General features: G+C 42.4%; 1 protein-coding gene and 1 long non-coding RNA gene across 3 annotated transcripts in view; one reads left to right on the forward strand and one right to left on the reverse strand.

Moving 5' to 3' along the window:
* The first annotated feature begins 32 nt into the window (after positions 1-32).
* LOC148685854 (uncharacterized) lies at positions 33-3,438 on the forward strand. The gene is made up of 2 exons (XR_015949460.1): positions 33-245; positions 685-3,438. It is a non-coding gene; the product is annotated as an uncharacterized LOC148685854 (long non-coding RNA).
* SLC15A1 (solute carrier family 15 member 1) overlaps positions 3,043-16,626 on the reverse strand; it is a 38,050-nt gene continuing 24,466 nt past the window's right edge. For both annotated transcript variants that reach the window (XM_088667543.1, XM_035114363.3), the window contains exons 13-23: positions 16,220-16,252; positions 16,024-16,112; positions 15,188-15,269; positions 13,097-13,222; positions 11,576-11,722; positions 10,331-10,380; positions 9,462-9,569; positions 7,751-7,850; positions 5,876-6,022; positions 4,892-4,999; positions 3,043-3,832 (exon numbers count right to left, since the gene is read on the reverse strand). In XM_088667543.1, the coding sequence (XP_088523669.1) occupies positions 3,647-3,832; positions 4,892-4,999; positions 5,876-6,022; positions 7,751-7,850; positions 9,462-9,569; positions 10,331-10,380; positions 11,576-11,722; positions 13,097-13,222; positions 15,188-15,269; positions 16,024-16,112; positions 16,220-16,252 (1,176 nt within the window). In that variant the 3' untranslated portion in view covers positions 3,043-3,646. The remainder of the gene's footprint in view (positions 3,833-4,891; positions 5,000-5,875; positions 6,023-7,750; positions 7,851-9,461; positions 9,570-10,330; positions 10,381-11,575; positions 11,723-13,096; positions 13,223-15,187; positions 15,270-16,023; positions 16,113-16,219; positions 16,253-16,626) is intronic.

Consider the following 16,626-nt stretch of genomic DNA (forward strand, 5'->3'; position numbering starts at 1 on the left):
CCCTTTCGTGTGACCATGGGCCATTCGGAAGTGGGCGGAGCCAGGCGCAGCTGACGGGGTGATTGCCAGGATCCGGAGGAGGGCGGCGAGAGGGCGCAGCTGCGCAGCGGGCGCGCGTCCTCTTCTTCTTGTCGTTCCCCCTCCCCCTTCCCAGCACCTTTTCCCGGATTGGGGAGGGAAATCGGTGCAGGAATTCGCACGCGCTGACCTTGAGATTCGGTTCAGGAGGCATCTGCGGCGAGCAGGTCCAATGGCTTCTTCAGCTTTGCTGTGTGGAAATGGACTGCCGCAGTTATGGCTATTTTAGGTCCACTATTCATCCAGCTAGCGGTTTAGAGGTCGTGCAGGTTTTCTAGTGCCACGGTCTCCATAGCTAAGAGTGTGTTTTCCTTCTCAGTCTCAGCCCAAGCCAGCTAAGCGAGAGGCTACTTGCAAGTCTGCCTTACAAAAAGCAAACTTCAGTTAACTGCCCTGTGTGTTTCATGCTCAAAGGGATTTATTAAGTCTCTGGTGCAAGGGCAAAAGAAGAAAAAAGAAAGGCACAGATTGAACAGAAGAAACGGTAGTCATGCTAATCTCAGACGCTCCCACAGTGTCCCTATTTTCCAGGAACAGTCCCAGATTGGATTTACAGAAGCCATTAAGGTTTCTGATTTGATCACAGAATGTCCCGCTTTTCCTTAGGACGTCTCTATTTGCATTGGAGAGATGTTGGAAGATATGAAGCTAAGTGACCCCCGAGCCAAGAAGATAAGTAACCTTTAGAAGACATCTGAAGGCAGCCCTGTATAGGGAAGTGTTTGATGTTGTTATATATATGTTGTTATATATATGTTGGAAGCTGCCCAGAGTGGCTGGGGCAACCCAGTCAGGTAGGCAGGGTATAAATAATACAATTATTATGGAACAGGACGTCCCTGTTTTCATCAGAGAAATGTTGGAGGGTGTGTGATCTCAGGTAACCTGCATCAGGTTATCCATTCTGTTCTTCTGTGTTGACAATGACGGCCAATCAATTTCCTAACAACTCTTCATGCAGTTATAATTGCATACATTCCTTTCTTGGGATGATCAATTAATAATTATCATAAGTTTCTGTTTTAATGCAATAAAAGCATCACACCCTCAACCTCAACGCTTACACAATCAAAGAGGTTGCAGATGCTTAATGACACCAAGAGGTTTGGATGTGCTTACAGCAACACACTCAACCGCACTGGTTTCACAAGGGAGGCTGTCAAGATAATTCAGCTGAAGAATGTTTAGTGCTTATGCCTCACATAGAGTGGCCAGCTGGCAAAAAGGGCAGGGCTCCTGCAACTTTCAGTTATGTAAAAGCCCCACCTGCTGAAATTCCCTCTTCTGGCATACGTCCGTATATTTCCAGTTTAAACCCATTTGACAAGCAATCTCTTGCGACAAAAAAAGGTGGAGGGAAATGATTTTGAAGGTTCCTGAAAGGTTAGCTTTGGTTAAAACAATTGTTCCTCCTAAGCTAACTTTTCTTATTCAGAGTTTACCAATTTCAGTTTCTTTTAAACAGCTTTAGAGCTGGCAGTGGCAGCTGAATTATTTTATTTTTGCTTTCAAATGACCTAGAAAAGGTGGAGAGGTGGGGGGGATGGGGGCTTCCTGATTTAGCTAAGCATTGCCAAGCAAACCAAATTAGACATTTTGTTTCCCACACATTAGATGATATCAATAGGTAGGTACAATTAGAAACCCAAACTATTAAAGGGATCAAAACTATGTTTTTTGTTTTTATTATGTATTTTGTTTTCATATTTTGATTTTATGTTGTAACCACCCTGAGATCTGTGGGTTTAGCGCAGTATACAGATTTTAATAATAATACATACCCCTTCTTACAGCATAAGTTCAGAACCCATGGCTCATAGATTCATATAAGCCAAGCTAATGTGCTGGAAGGGGATTGTGGGTGTGTCGTTCCCTGCCATGTCACTGGTGTTCCCTTGGCCTTCCACTATTTGTTTCTAAATGTATATCATATTTATAATGCAACTAAGTGGAGGGCTAAGGGATTTTATAGGCTTTTAGGTTTCTATGTTAACGGCCAGTGGATGGTTTAATTATTTATTTTACTTGATATCATACTTCCTTCCACCCACATATACATGGATCTCCCAAAATCCTTCTACCAATGCTTCGGACTTTTAACAAACTCCTACGGTCCCGGTAGCAGCAATGTATAATTACTCCAGCCTAACATCCACATGTCGTGGAATTTGCAGTAATGTGGCTGAAGAGAGCCCTGGTTTGTTACCACCAAAAGGAGGCCTCACCATAGTCCATCAATTGCCAATCCCTCTCTGTTATACCTTAAGAAATCTCTTTAATTGTTGCTTGCTTTGATTATTTTTTTGGTTTATAAGATACTCCGAATATGGGGGTGGTGTGTAAGTCATACCGACAGGCCTTTTTTTAAGGTGGGACTTGCCAGAACTCAGCTGGCACCTCTCAAGCGGGCGCCATTGCCATTCTAAGAGAACGAGGGAGGCATTTATGGCGAGTTCCAGCACCTCTTTTTTTCCCCCTAGAAAAATAGCACTGTATACAGACCAGGAGTAAATAACTCTTTGCAGTGCAAAAGGTCACATTCCCTTCTGGACAATCTTCCAAAGGCCACATGAGAGTGGAGGGCAAGGACAAAGGCAAAAGTGGGCAAAGCAATAAATGTAATTTTACCTTTGTACAGCAGGCCAGGTCGTATTCGCATTCCTCTCTATCTTCGACCCAGACAAGGAGCATTGTCAGAGTTCACGGACATATTTTAGACAGACAGAATCACTCAAGGCAGCGCCAATGAAGGCTGTAAGCTTTCCCTGGTGCCCCTATAGAGTCTCCTCCACCCTCTTAAATTAGCATTTTATTGTAATGAATATGGTGTGCTCCTGGCTGCGTTGATGTAGTGGGGCCATGGATTTACAAAAGGCTGGCAATTTCTGCGCTATCCTGATCCTCAACTGTAATGAAACAGAAAGCCCAGCTCTCTTCTTCCACTTGAGAAAGTAAACTGAGCCATTAATTTTTAGAGTCGCAGTTTTATTTCGTTTGCCTTTGCTTCTTTATCATGCAATTCCTCTTTGTTCGTCTCTACCACTGTAGGCACCTGAAGTTAGATTTGGCAGTCCTCTGGCAGAAAACAGAGGAAGAGGTGTGTAGTGCAATACCAGGGTCATGAACATTCAACCGGCTCAGATACGTGTTTCCAGGAGGAAAAACCCCCACATATGTATAATAGCAATCATTATCTGTAGGACAGCATATCAAAGAGCCTCTAAAACCTGTATGTTTTGTGAGCACTTGCCTTCTGCTACAACATGAAATTAAAGCAGTTCTGTATAAAAAATAATACTTTGAATGTCTTTTCATTGTGGCCAGGTGCAATTAGGTTCAGTTCCCTTTTTAAGTGCAAAATCTGCTGAAAAAGAACTGGGGGGGGGGTTCCTCATTTTCTTCACAGGAGAACAGATTTCTTAATCTTCGCCTTTGGGAGGGAGAGTGTATTTTGATGATGTTCACTAACCACCCCTGCCCAGTGAGAAGGCAGCACTTATGTGTCTCAGACTAGAGATGCAGTTGTCCCGATGACAGTTTATGTTCTCATTCATCCTTTAGTATATGCTCACATCTGAGTCTGTAAAACATTTCCATTTTCATAAGATGGCGGTTCCTTTTCCCTCTTCTTTTCATCCTCTACCATTTGAGCTTCAACTTCAATTGGATCCACATAAGTGTAAAAATAGGCCATGATGGCAAAAACAACAGTAACTGCAACAAGTAAAGCTGCAAACAGAACGTATTCTACCCACTGTAAAATAAAAAAATTAAAAAAAGGTTTTAGATTTATATATATATATTTATATATGTAAAACATGCTATTGCTAACAAATAAGCATTTATGCATAAATTCAAAGAACAGAGCATTTTTAGCAGAAGTCATTACATTATTTTAAGGCTTGCTTCAAACATTAGCACAGTCACATGAGATGCCCTTGGGAATCCAAACTGCCTAGCTTGCCTCTTGTAGGAAGTAACACGTGGTTCAGGAAAATTGAGACTGCAATCCTAACTGTGTCTACTCAGAAATAAATCCTGTTGAATTGCATGTGGCTTACTCTCAGATGAGTGGGGTTGCAGCCTGATGGGGAACAAATTTCCTTGCACTGCACAAAGGCAGTGGATAAGGAACGGGTAATTTTGTAGGACTGCGTCTAGCACTTAACACAGAAATTCTGGTATCTAGAGAACCTCATTGAGATTTCCATTTCTATAGGTTTAATTGAACCTTTATTTGGCTATGCTATGGGCTACAAAATTGTGCTCTGCAAAAACTTAAAACTTCTGGGTCTTTAATTGAAGTCTTCCATCTTTAGATTTGCAAGTCATGTCACAATTGCTACCATCCAGAATCACCAGATTTTATGAAGTTCTACGACCTAACCATATGCTTTTGTACAAAAAATAAAGTTCCAGATGTTGAGTGTGAAGGTTCTCCAGTGACTTATACCCCCTCCCCACCCATACAGGATACAAGATATACAGCCCATATGAACACACAAGCCTTATTGAACACGGCAAGACCTGTTTCTGAATGCATAGGATTGTGCTGTTAATGTAGTGGACCCCTGCTATGGAACCTATACCAAAGATTCCAACACATAAAACTAACATTAGAGATCAAAGATTCAAAGCCATCTGTATTTCTCACTGTGCATCGTATTGACATCTTTGCATGCTCAGTATTCTACTAAAACTACAACTCTGCCATAGTAACAGAGCTGTGTTTTAGTGACTGTTCTCCCCATACAATAGTGTTCACCAGTATATCTATATATAAAAACTTGTAGCCCTGATGAGTTTACTTTACCTGTTCTTCAATTTTTGAAGCTCCAGCTATAATAAGAACAATGATATTCCCCACAGCCACTGTCAACAGCCATCCAGCTTGCAAAACAGACTTCATGTTTGCAGGAGCCTACCGAAACAAGTTATTTAATTGGACATTGTTTTGAGGTACAGTATCGAATATTTATTATTCAAAACTGGCTTTTCAAGGGCCAATTGCATATTTAGCAATTATATCAAGGCTATGGGGATGGATTAAATACAAAACTCAGGAGGCAGAGGATGCAATACTTTCCGTCCCCACTGTAGTCCCAACTAAAATCACCCCTACACTTGTTTTTTGCTCTTACTAGGGCAAATGCTGGGATGCGGGTGGTGCTGTGGGTTAAACCACTGAGCCTAGGGCTTGCTGATCAGAAGGTCGGCAGTTCGAATACCCGCGAAGGGGCAAGCTCCTGTTGTTCAGTCCCTGCTCCTGCCAACCTAGCCGTTCGAAAGCACGTCAAAGTGCAAGTAGATCAATAGGTACTGCTCCAGCGGGAAGGTAAACGGCATTTCCGTGCACTGCTCTGGTTCACCAGAAGCGGCTTAGTCATGCTGGCCACATGACCCGGAAGCTGTACGCCGGCTGCCTTGGTCAGTAAAGCGAGTAGAATTCTTTGCTCTTTTTTTATCACACCTAGTCACAAAAAAAACCTCATAGCTTGGCTTTACTGGATAACATGCTCTAACTATATCAGTTTCTACACGAGAAGTACTGTGCAGACTAGAAAAATATTCATAATGAGAACACCATTGAAAAATACAAATCTGAGTAAACTATGCCACAGAACTATGCCATGTGTGTCAGGTGGCATAGGATCCATCTGACATACATAGATTCTAGAAGCTCACCTGCAAACCCTACTGCCGGTCTTTCCTTGGGAACAGTCTGCATGTGTTTCTACTTTATAACATTTCAAGGCTACCATTGCAACTGAGACATCTCTCAAGCAAAGCCATCTACCTGGTCATATGAAAATGATAGTCCAGTGACTGAGAAGACCACTTCAGCGCAGGTAATAATGAAATACTGAGGAATTTGCCAGGCCATACTGATTGTGTTGGGTTGAATGTCTTCAACATAGTTGAGGAGTATTTCACTGCTGTTGCACTGAAAGGAAAACCAAATTACATTAATCCAAACAAAGTCCTGCGACTCCTCCTGCATTTTAAATAGGCAGCACAAATTAAAAATAACTTTAATCACAGCGTAAACTGACACTGAAGACGTAAAACATGAACAACTGCAAAGGATTACCCCTTTACAAAAGGAAACATTCTTTTTTAAGTTGTTCACATTAAAAAATATATTATTATAAGCAAATCAACAATGAGAAACACAATGATCTCAGGTGCACTCATCCAGAGATTCTGTGAATGGGAAAGCATGTTCATATAAAGAGATTAATGTGCGAAGAAGAGCACATGACTATGGATTAAGTATGGAAGTTGTATATCATGATGACTACCAGATAATTAATAATAATAATCCCAATTGACCGAGTTGCCCCAGCCACTCTCGGCAGCTTCCAACAAATCAAAATACAGTAAGATATCAAACATTAAAAACTTCCCTATACAGGGCTGCGTTCAGAGGTCTTCTAAAAGTCAGATAGTCTATAGTCATAATAAATAATAAAAATTTATTATTTATACCCTGCCCATCTGGCTGGGTTTCCCCAGCCAGTCAGATAGATAGCAACTAAAACTTCAATAGATAGCAGATCATCCAGGTATATTTTAATTTGAAACCAAAAGCCGTCGAATTATAAAGTGGCTTGTGTATTTTAAGTTTAAACAGATCCTATTTACATTTACAGTGGTCCCTCAACCTACGAATTTGATCCGTTCCGAATGCACATTCGTATGTAGAAACATTCGTAAGTCGAAACGCGGTTTCCCATTGGGAACGGATTAATTCGTTCTGGAGCCTTACCTCTCTCGCTGCCCCGTGCTTGCCACCGCCGCTGGATTGGGCCGCCGCCGCTGCCGCTGCAAGGCCGGCCTTCTGCAACGAGTGGGGCCGTGGAGGAGCAAGAGGCAGAGGCCTCGGCCGGCCACCCAGCCGGCACCTACCTGTTGCGCTCGCTCGCCTGCCTGCCTGCCTGCCAATGGCTTCTCTTTCTCCTTCACCTGCTCCGAGCGAGAGCGCGGCCGGGCAGCCTCCTGCCTGCCTGCCTTCCCTTCCTCACTCAGCCACGCTCGCTCCTCCTCTGGCTGCTGTGAGGCGGAGGTGGCGAGGGCCCGATCCAGCGGTGGCGGCGAGTGCTTGATCCAGCGGCGCCGAGCGCGGGGCAGCGAGGCCATCCGGATGTCAAAAAAATTGTAAGCGCACGGCCATTTTTTACTATTTTTTTCTCTTCATAAGTAGAATATTTCGTAAGTAGAGTCATTCGTAAGTCGAGGTACCACTGTACTGTGACTCCCATCATTAGCTATACCAACTCTTTAGTGCTAATCTTTTATGAAGGCACATGTGTTTACAACAGCAGTATACTTCTAGTCATATTTATTTTGCTTTGGTAACTTTGGTATGGTTATAGTATGGTATCTGTTATATATCGGTACTGGTGAACCTATGGCTCTCTGGATACTGTTGGACTCCAACTACCATCAACCTTAGCCAGCAATGAGAATGATCAAGGATAATGGCAGCTGCAGGGTCACAGACTCCCTAATCTTGATATATATGATCAGATAGCAAGCCATAAGGAGGACAAAAGCACCATTATAATACATGTGGAATAATTCATGCACCATTGTTAACAGGTACCCAGAAACTTTCATTCAACCGCCAGCAGCGTTTCAATATTCCTTAAAGATAAGCGAAACAACTTACCCCCTCTACTACAATAGTGTAAGCGCTGCCATACCCAAATGTCAAAGACTTGCCACTGCAGTTACGAAGATCGCTGAGAACGGTAACGGTGATTTCTTTTCTGGGGGGGGGGGGGAGATGGGAGGGGGAAAATGAAGTCTGATCTACACAACCTACCCAATTTAATCCACATATATGAAGCTATAGTAAAAGAAGAAGAAGAATTGCTAGTATTAAGAGCAACAGCCTCAACACTATTTGTTCAGCTTACGATCATTAACCACGTGCATTTCGGGTTAACTGCTTACTCCCAGTTCTAAAGTTTGCTGTGGCAGGATATTGTCTAAGGAAGTTTTTCTGACCACTCTTCCAGTACACTAGATTGACTAGTCGAACTAGTCACGTCTGCACCTGTCCCGTACTTGACATTACATATGACGTCAGGTATGGAGCAGGTGGGTGTGGTTTGGGGAATATGGCCTTGCAGGTGAAATGGAGAGGCCTCGTGGGCCAAAATCCACCTACAAGCCAGCTGGTCTAGAAAAAGAGCATTTGCTTTACACAGCTTTCTCTCCTGCCAACCCCAATGCAATCTTCCAAAACTCACCCAGCTTTCAACAGCAAGGTTTTCTGAGTTTGCAGTATTTATTCTTGGGTTTTCTAAATTCAGCAATTAATGGGGGCAAACTATTTTGCTGCTACTGGGCAGCCATCCCACCTCCCATTTACTTTCATTACCAGGCATCATAAATGAACTCATTGTTCATTTCAGCGCTTTTTGGTCAAGCGTGCATGTGTTTTCTCACATTTGGATCTTCTTCGGTCTTTTCGAGCTGACACACACACACACACACACACACACACACACACACACACACACACACCTCTGTCTTCTGGCAGCCAACATTTTATTTACTCATAATTACCTTGGACTTTGCATTTGTTCCAGGGCATGGTGGGGAAAATGGCAGCCCCTGAGAGCAGCAGCATTTTTTGTGGTGGCTGCCGTCTTATTTATACAAAAAGTGAGCACATTTTCTCCCTCACAAGACTAACAGCAGTATGAAGGGGCTATTTAGAACAGGCAAACAGTACAGCACAAGAGGGACTAAAATATCTCCACCATCCACCAGTGTATCAATCAAATTCCAGGCCTCATAGCTCTATTGCAGTGAAAAATAAACCCATTCAGAGATCCAGTCACAGATTTTCTACCTAATATACCCTAGTAGTCTATTGAAGCACACACCCTGTGAGTATTCCGAGTTCCTTTAAGATACTCAGATTTGTTGTAGCATAAGCTTCCATGGACTAGAATCCACTTCATCAAACGAATGTTGACACTGAGACAAATAATTGCAATAAGACAATTATTTGTTTTATAACAAAAGTTTTTACTTGTACCGTATTTTTCTGTGTATAAGACAATGGTTTTTTCTCTCTCTTTTTTTGAGAAAAAATGGGGGGTCGTCATAAACACAGTTTTCGGTGGGGCGATGAATAACTTTGGGGGCAATCACCCAAAAGTAGCTCCACAACTTTGAAATCCTCCCCCAAAAGGTCAAAAATACTGATTTCTTAATTTGGGGTTCAAAAAATAGTGTTCATCTTATACACAGGGGTGTCCTAGACATGGGAAAATATGGTATATATTATGTGGTTGTAACCCACCCCACAACCTTTTGGTGAAGGGCAGGTTTAAAATATTTGGCAAACAAACAGTTATACTTACTCTCCTCTTTGGAAAGGCGTGTAGTTTGTGGGAGAAAAATAACCCACATCTCCAAAGGTAACTCCATCCATAGTGATATTAATAGTTGAATCCATATTGTTTATGAACCTTTAAGACATGATTTAAATGAAATGTTTTTAAACAGCACAATTTATCAGTTATTACAGACGTGGGAACTTTTGGCCCATTAGCTGATGCTAAACTACAACTCCCATCATCCTTGGCCAATTTCTATGAGCCCTAGCAAGCATTCCCAAACGTTTGTATTAAACTATTGATACAAACTATGGAGTCCAGAGACTCCATGCAAGGTAATATGAATTTGTGACAGCCAAGACTGAAGGTCTGTGTAACTTAAGTGAAATGACATATTTCTTATTTCATTTCTATATTGGATAACTCAAGAATGGTGAACCTTTGGCCCTCCAGATGTTGCTGAACAACTTTGTTAAGAAAGATTAAAAAATGTTTTTGTAGCCAAAAAGCTCAGTTTCTCTGCTCCGATTTTTTTTCAAGGAAGTTGTTATATCTTATGAAATCCCATTGTTAGTGAAGCATCATTCAGACAGGAATGAAACATTATAGTCCATGCATGCATACTGCCAAAAAGTTCAGCCCCACTACACTAGGCTCACATAATGCCTAGGGATAGTCAACACATCACTACACCGAGTTGTTCTGTATCCACAAGTAGGCAGCAATAGGTGGAGTGGCCGTGTGGGGCAAAGCAGAGGAACTTGCAGCAGAATGCCCTATGTATTGAAAATCACTAGTGATTAAGGCGGGGGAAATGACACAGGACTAGTTTCTCTTCGAACAGAATTCAATTTCTAAAATAAAATTTAAAAACGCAAAAATGAATATCTTACCTGATCTCATTGTTTCCTTGATCTGGCTTTTCTGTGATGCCATCCACAAGCTGAGAGAATGGAGATTTTGGGTTAGAGGAGCTATTTTATAAAGCCATTCATTTTTAACCAATGCTTCGTACAAATAATAATTCAGCAATTATAAACAGTTCTTGTTCAACTTCGGATCAATACTCCCATATTAAATGCTTATGCAACTGCAAACGGGTGTAGATTGTGTCCCCTTTTGAAATATGGATGAAGATGGAGACCTATGGATCCTGGGATGTCCTTCCATGAACCATAACATCATTGGTGTTTCCAGGCAGTTTTGGAACCTGGATTTAATGGTCTTGCAAGGTCTCGTTCGGACAGCCACGTGTGTTATTTTAGTTGTGAAGCACATCATTAACATTTCCCTTCTCCCTGCTATTCCATGTTTAAAAATGCTTCTTCATTCCTGATATGTTAGAGCAGCAGAAAGCTTGCCAAGCTCATTTAAAAAATAAGAATAATACTTTGAGCATGTGTGGTTTTACATTTTGAAAACATTTCAATCATCGTAGCATTGTGATTATGCCAAACACATTTACCTGGGAATAAGCGCCACTATGTTTTAGAAAAGGGTAATATATTCTAAATTCAAAACAATCATGTGAGCACCTGTAACCAGGTACATGCCTAGCTGGCTGCCTCCTGACCAAGTGCAGATGTTGGGCCTGTTTGTCCCTGCAACTCTCAGGGTGGGCCCTGGCTGCACCTCTGTATGGAATTACAAGCCAAGTGTTAATTAGCATCAGTGTTAATCACCATTGAGGACAACAGACTGCCCTCTTAACAAGGATTTGAAGTCAGCTATCAACACTGGTGAATACAGAACTCTAGTTATCCTTAACCAAGATTAATGTCGGTGGAATCTAGACACATATAAAAAACATTGTGGAAATGTTTTTTAAAAAAATGTTTTGAAAAATATATTGAATTTGCCAACTATCACCAACTAGTGTCACATTTTTATAATGCACTTACAACACACTTAAAATGTTTTATTTGCAGCTGTATAGCTGAGTCCCAGGACTGAAGTACTAACATTGTATCAGCCCTTTTTTGTGCTTCAGTTTCTCTCAGGCTTCCAACAAAGACAGTTTTTTCCCAGAAAGTTGCCAGAAGTACCCACCTGGCATTAGACTTCCTGAGTATTATTTTGACATGCAACAGAAACCAGAAGGCTGGTTTCTTAACTAGCTTTTAAACTAACTGACTTACCAGCTCAGCTTGGACCCCAACTCTATTTGATATTTGAAGGGTGTGACGTTCTTTCCCCACATAAACAAATGTATGATTAAAAGATTCCTTCCCAAAGTTTATATCAATATTGTTTAACTTTGTTGTGTCAAAAGTGATGTAGTCTGTCTATAAACAAAGATAAAATACAACGAAACAGTTAAGATTCCTTTCACCAAAGAAGCTCTACTTGCCTCTTATATTAGAGATCACAACAATTACAGCTACACACAGTGCATGTGAAGTTCATAGGGTGTTTGTTTCTCTCCCTTCCTCTCAAAAGAGGTAGTAAATCAACACTGATGTAACCTTTTCCTTCTTTTCATAACATGTAAACCTGGAGTATAACAACCTTTATGGTAATCCAACCAGTGGTGGAGGAAGGGGGGCAGTGGGGTGATCCACCCCGGGTGTCACAAAATGCCGGGCGGCACTCACCACGCGGCCTGCAGTGTGCCCGAGCCACGCGTCTCTCCTGTGAGAGTTGAGGTGGCTTGGGCACCCGCAGGCTCCGCGCTGCTCCAAACGGTCCACCGGCCACCTCCCCCTCAGCTGTAGGGCGGCTGAGTGGGAGGAGGCAGGCAGATTCCTCGGAGGCCCCGTGGAGCGTCCTGCCCCAGCTCACTTAGCCCTGCAGGCAGCTGCCCCTGCCCCTGGGCTCAGGGCACACACACCGCCCCAGGCACCCAATCGGCTTGCTCCGCTGCTGAATCCAACTAAGATAGACCTGGAGCTACGGTGGATGCATAGCTGCCAAGTTCTCCCTTTTTTTAAGGGAAATTCCCTTATACTGAATAGGCTTCCTCACGAGAAAAGGGAAAACTTTGTTGTTAATAAAACAAGAAACCAAAAACAATATATGGGGATATAACAGAAGCACCAGTTCCAGGATATACGAAATTATACTCCATTTAGGATATTCTGTACAACCTATCAAATTTTAAGAAGGATAAGCAATAAGCAATGACTTTACAGAATAAGTTTTACCCAAAGTTGATCCATTGAAATTAATGGATTTTAGTACTGGTCATTCATTTTAATGGGCTTATTCTAAGTAAAACTTAGATTGGTAAAACCACCCTTAGATTAGAAAAAATAAGAATGAAGGGAAATATTTCTGTTGCAACAGAAAATATGGGAAATAATTGTTTTGCCCAGCTACTGAAGCCTGTGCTTCCCCCCCCCCGGGGGTACTCAAGGGTACACAGTACCAGCACCTTTTTCCAGATGTTGTGACACTTAAAGTAACAACTTCATGGTGAGCCATTTTTTTCTTAAAGAAAGCACTGGCTGAAGCTGTCCCAAGAACCCTATTAAAGTGGGGTCTAAATGGAATTTCAGTGTACTAATTCCTCCTCTGGACTATTTAAATCGCAAACCATCCTCCAGTGAAAACACCAAAATGTGAATAAATGGAATTGTTCTTTCCCAAAACACACATGCCACAGATAAAACAGTTATAAAAAGTTAAAATTAAATGCGAAAGTAATTCTCAAAACTTACTGAATTTGCAGAACCCACTTCAACAGTCTGACTGGTACCAGTAAAGCGAACTGTTGCACTGCTGTTCCCCATATTTATTACTTTGATTTGGGACTGGCCTGCAGCAGGAAAAACTGGAATAGTTTTCTGTAGAGGAAGAAAAATGTGTAAAAAGAAAAGGGTCACCTTTTTTTTTTTAAAAAAAAAAGCACCTCTTTCTTTCCCAGGGCAAAACCATACATTAAAGGAACCTCTAAGTTTTCCAAATCTTTTGATTTTCATAAAATACTAATATTTTGTTTAAACCTCTTTCCAGCTTGCTGCTTAAACCTCCCCACTGCTACTGATTCTCTCCTGCGAATCCCCAGGCCTTTAAAATAGGTGTTTCCCCTCCCCCCCTCTCTCAGCTGGGCTTTAAAAGCAAATTAGTCCATTTCAGGGTAAGTTGCATAACTGAGGAGGAAACTTGCATGGAAGTATAATGGGTGGGAGAAAGGAATGACTAACTCTCCCTACATTTCTCAAATTCTGCCCTGCAAGTGTGACTCTACCCATATGGCCAATATTTAATCACATATAAAATAAGAAGGGAGGTTGCACGCCGCCCCAATCTCCAAGCAGTGTGAAATTCTGGGGATCCTAGGCCAGGGTTTGTGTTTCCTTTGGAAATGAAGCAGAGATCGTGGTGTCCTTGTGATATAGGCTTTATTTACACATATATACAACTGGAGTCTACAATGCAGGGGTTCACAGCATCAACACCCTAAGAGGGCCTATTTCCCCTCAAGTCACAGCCTTGGATTCAAACAGGAATCAAGCATTTCTCTGTCTCTTTCCAGCTTACTGCTTTGACTCTAGCAAACTAGGCTCTGCCTCTCTCTCTTACTAACTATTCACAAGTTGAAAGAGGGGCCCTCAACCGTTTCCCATTTCCCACAGAGCCCCCTTTTTGGTTCTCCTGACTGGAAAAGAAAGAGAACCCAAAAGAACCAAAATTGACAGATCCTTCCATCCCTTGTCTCTGTAGCCTTTTATATCATCACATGAAAACCTGAAGCTGCCTTAAGACAGGTCATCTGTCAGTACGCCTGGTATATTATATCCATTTAGCTAGATATACTGGTGCTGTAATTGGAGCCAACCTGAATGCAAAGTATGTCATCTCCAAAGTATGTCATCGCCATGTTCTCCAAAGTGGTCTCTCGTTTTCCCCATAAATATAATTCACCCTATCTGTCAGGGGGACTCCCTACAGGGAGCCTCCCCCCATCATCCTGACCAGCACTTTGCCCAGCGATAGCATGAGCAGCGAGTCAGGAGGAGGGAATGAGGAATGGAGCGGAATGGAGGGAGGGCTCAGTGAGGCGCCCGAGCCCTGGCACTGCTCTGGTCGAGGGACAGCGGATGAGGGGCTCAGCGAGACGTCGGAGCCCAGGCGCTGCCCCAGCCAGCAAGAGGGGAGACCTCTCCTTCTGATGCCCGAATTGAGGTGCGCACCCACACGTAGGGCTAAAGGGCGGCGTTTCGGGGTGCCCGGGTTTTTATGCTGGCCCCGAAGCAGACGGAAGCCATTGCCGAGTTCTGAAAGTGACTAGGTGGTCATGTTTTCTGCTATCTCTGCACTGTAAATAGCATGCACAATAAAACTCTTAAAGACAGCGCGGACTGGAGTGTCTTTACTCGAGAGTAGCCGCAACAACCCCCTGACAGCATCTTTTCAGCATTCCCTCCAGGGCCGGCTCTAAGGCAAGCCTGGGGGGCGCCAGGGGGGCGCCGCGCGGCTGCGCCCGACAGACAGCCGCGGTGAGAAACGGGGTGGGAGGGCGCCGAAGTGATCATCGCACCATGGCGCCTGATATGCTTAAGACGGCCCCGATTCCCTCATATAAGAATTCACTAAGAAGGTTGTTGGGGGTGGGGGGAGCATGTTAAATATTTTCAAATTTTCATAGTATGTTTCATTTGCAGGATTTGGTATTTCTGTTTGTCTGATTTGTATAAAGATTTTTTAACTTCAAAATCAAACCTCTGTTCTTTGCCTTAATGGTAAAAATGAAGACAAAAAGCTAAATGGTTAGGGCCTTGCTAGATTTCTTTTTTTTTTTTACTTACATCTATTTGCACCTGCACCACAGCAGCAACGACAAATGCTAAAGCCGCCAGCAACATGCCGACTGTCATCTTCCTCAGCGGCCTGGTGAAGGAAGAAGGAGCAAGCAGATCTTCAGAAGCTTGGAACAATGACAGGGAACTCTCTGAAACTCTCCAGATATTTGTTGGACTAGAACTCCCATCATCCCTGCTCGTTGGCCGTGCTGGATGATGCTGATGGGAACTACTGCCCAATAAGATCTGAACAGCCACAATTTGAAATTTAAACCCACTGCTGCTTACAGGTCTTTGAAAATGATTGCAATTGCCCCTTTGCACATTGTAAATTATCCCTGTGCGTATCTTAGCAGTATTCTCCAGTAGTCCATGGAAAAATTACTTGCAAAGATGCAACCTGTTAAGTATCCCCATGGCTTTTAGGGTCTCTATAACACTAATTACTAGCCTAAATTCTCGAGAAAGCCATATTGTTTATAGATTTTCACTACATTATTTCTAGTACTTAAGGAAGATGGCAGGCTCAAAGCTCATTCCAGCCACTTTCAGACATCACAAAATCTTCCCTTGGCATATGCAGCAATAGCCCATAGAATAAGTGCTCTGGTTTTTAGTTATTGATGCTCAGCAATAAAGCCACATTTTTTTTCCCATTTGCCTGAGGGTAAGGCCAAAATTTATATGAAGATAATTTTCAGGAATTTTTTCTTTGTGCGGTTCCGCCTAAACTTTGGAGAGCAATTGTCATATTAAAAATGTTTTTTAATACCAACCCCACCTAGTCTGTATGTTTCCCCCCACTGCCACCTAACTTGCTGAATTTCACCACATTCACTTACGTGAAATTTATGTGACATTTCTTAATTAGAGGATAAACAACAGCATCTACAACTGGGACCATTATAACAATGAGTATTGGGTTGACAGTCTGTTGAGAGGAAAGGGGAAAAACACAAGAAAGTTAATAACTTTCAAACAGCTTATATAAAGGTCGCTTGAAATAGCTGAAAACATAAATGTAAAAGCTTACTACACCTGCATCTGGTCTGGCTGAATCTGAACAGGGCCCTGGAGAAAAAGAGAGAGATGTATATCTTACTTATAAAGTACCTGTAAGTTGAAACTTTAAATATCCTTGCCCAATCTAGCCAAGAGTATCCATGCATGTACAGACCAAATTCTGTCTAATTTAGCATCTTATTTCTCACCAAAGGCCAACTAGAAGCCTTTGGGAAGTCCACAAACAGAACATGAGAGTGACAGCATTCCCATGCTGTTGATCCACAGCAACTGGTATCATTTTTGAGGCATGTTTGCTCCAATTCGGGAAGCAGTTATATAGCCAACCATAGCTGCCAAGTTATCCCTTTTTTACAGGGATTTTCCCTTATGCTGAATAAGCTTCCTCGCAAGAAAAGGGAAAACTTGGCAGCTATGTAGCC

Source organism: Zootoca vivipara, chromosome 4, assembly GCF_965207765.1.
Source record: "Zootoca vivipara chromosome 4, rZooViv2.hap1.1, whole genome shotgun sequence".
NCBI lineage: Eukaryota > Metazoa > Chordata > Lepidosauria > Squamata > Lacertidae > Zootoca > Zootoca vivipara.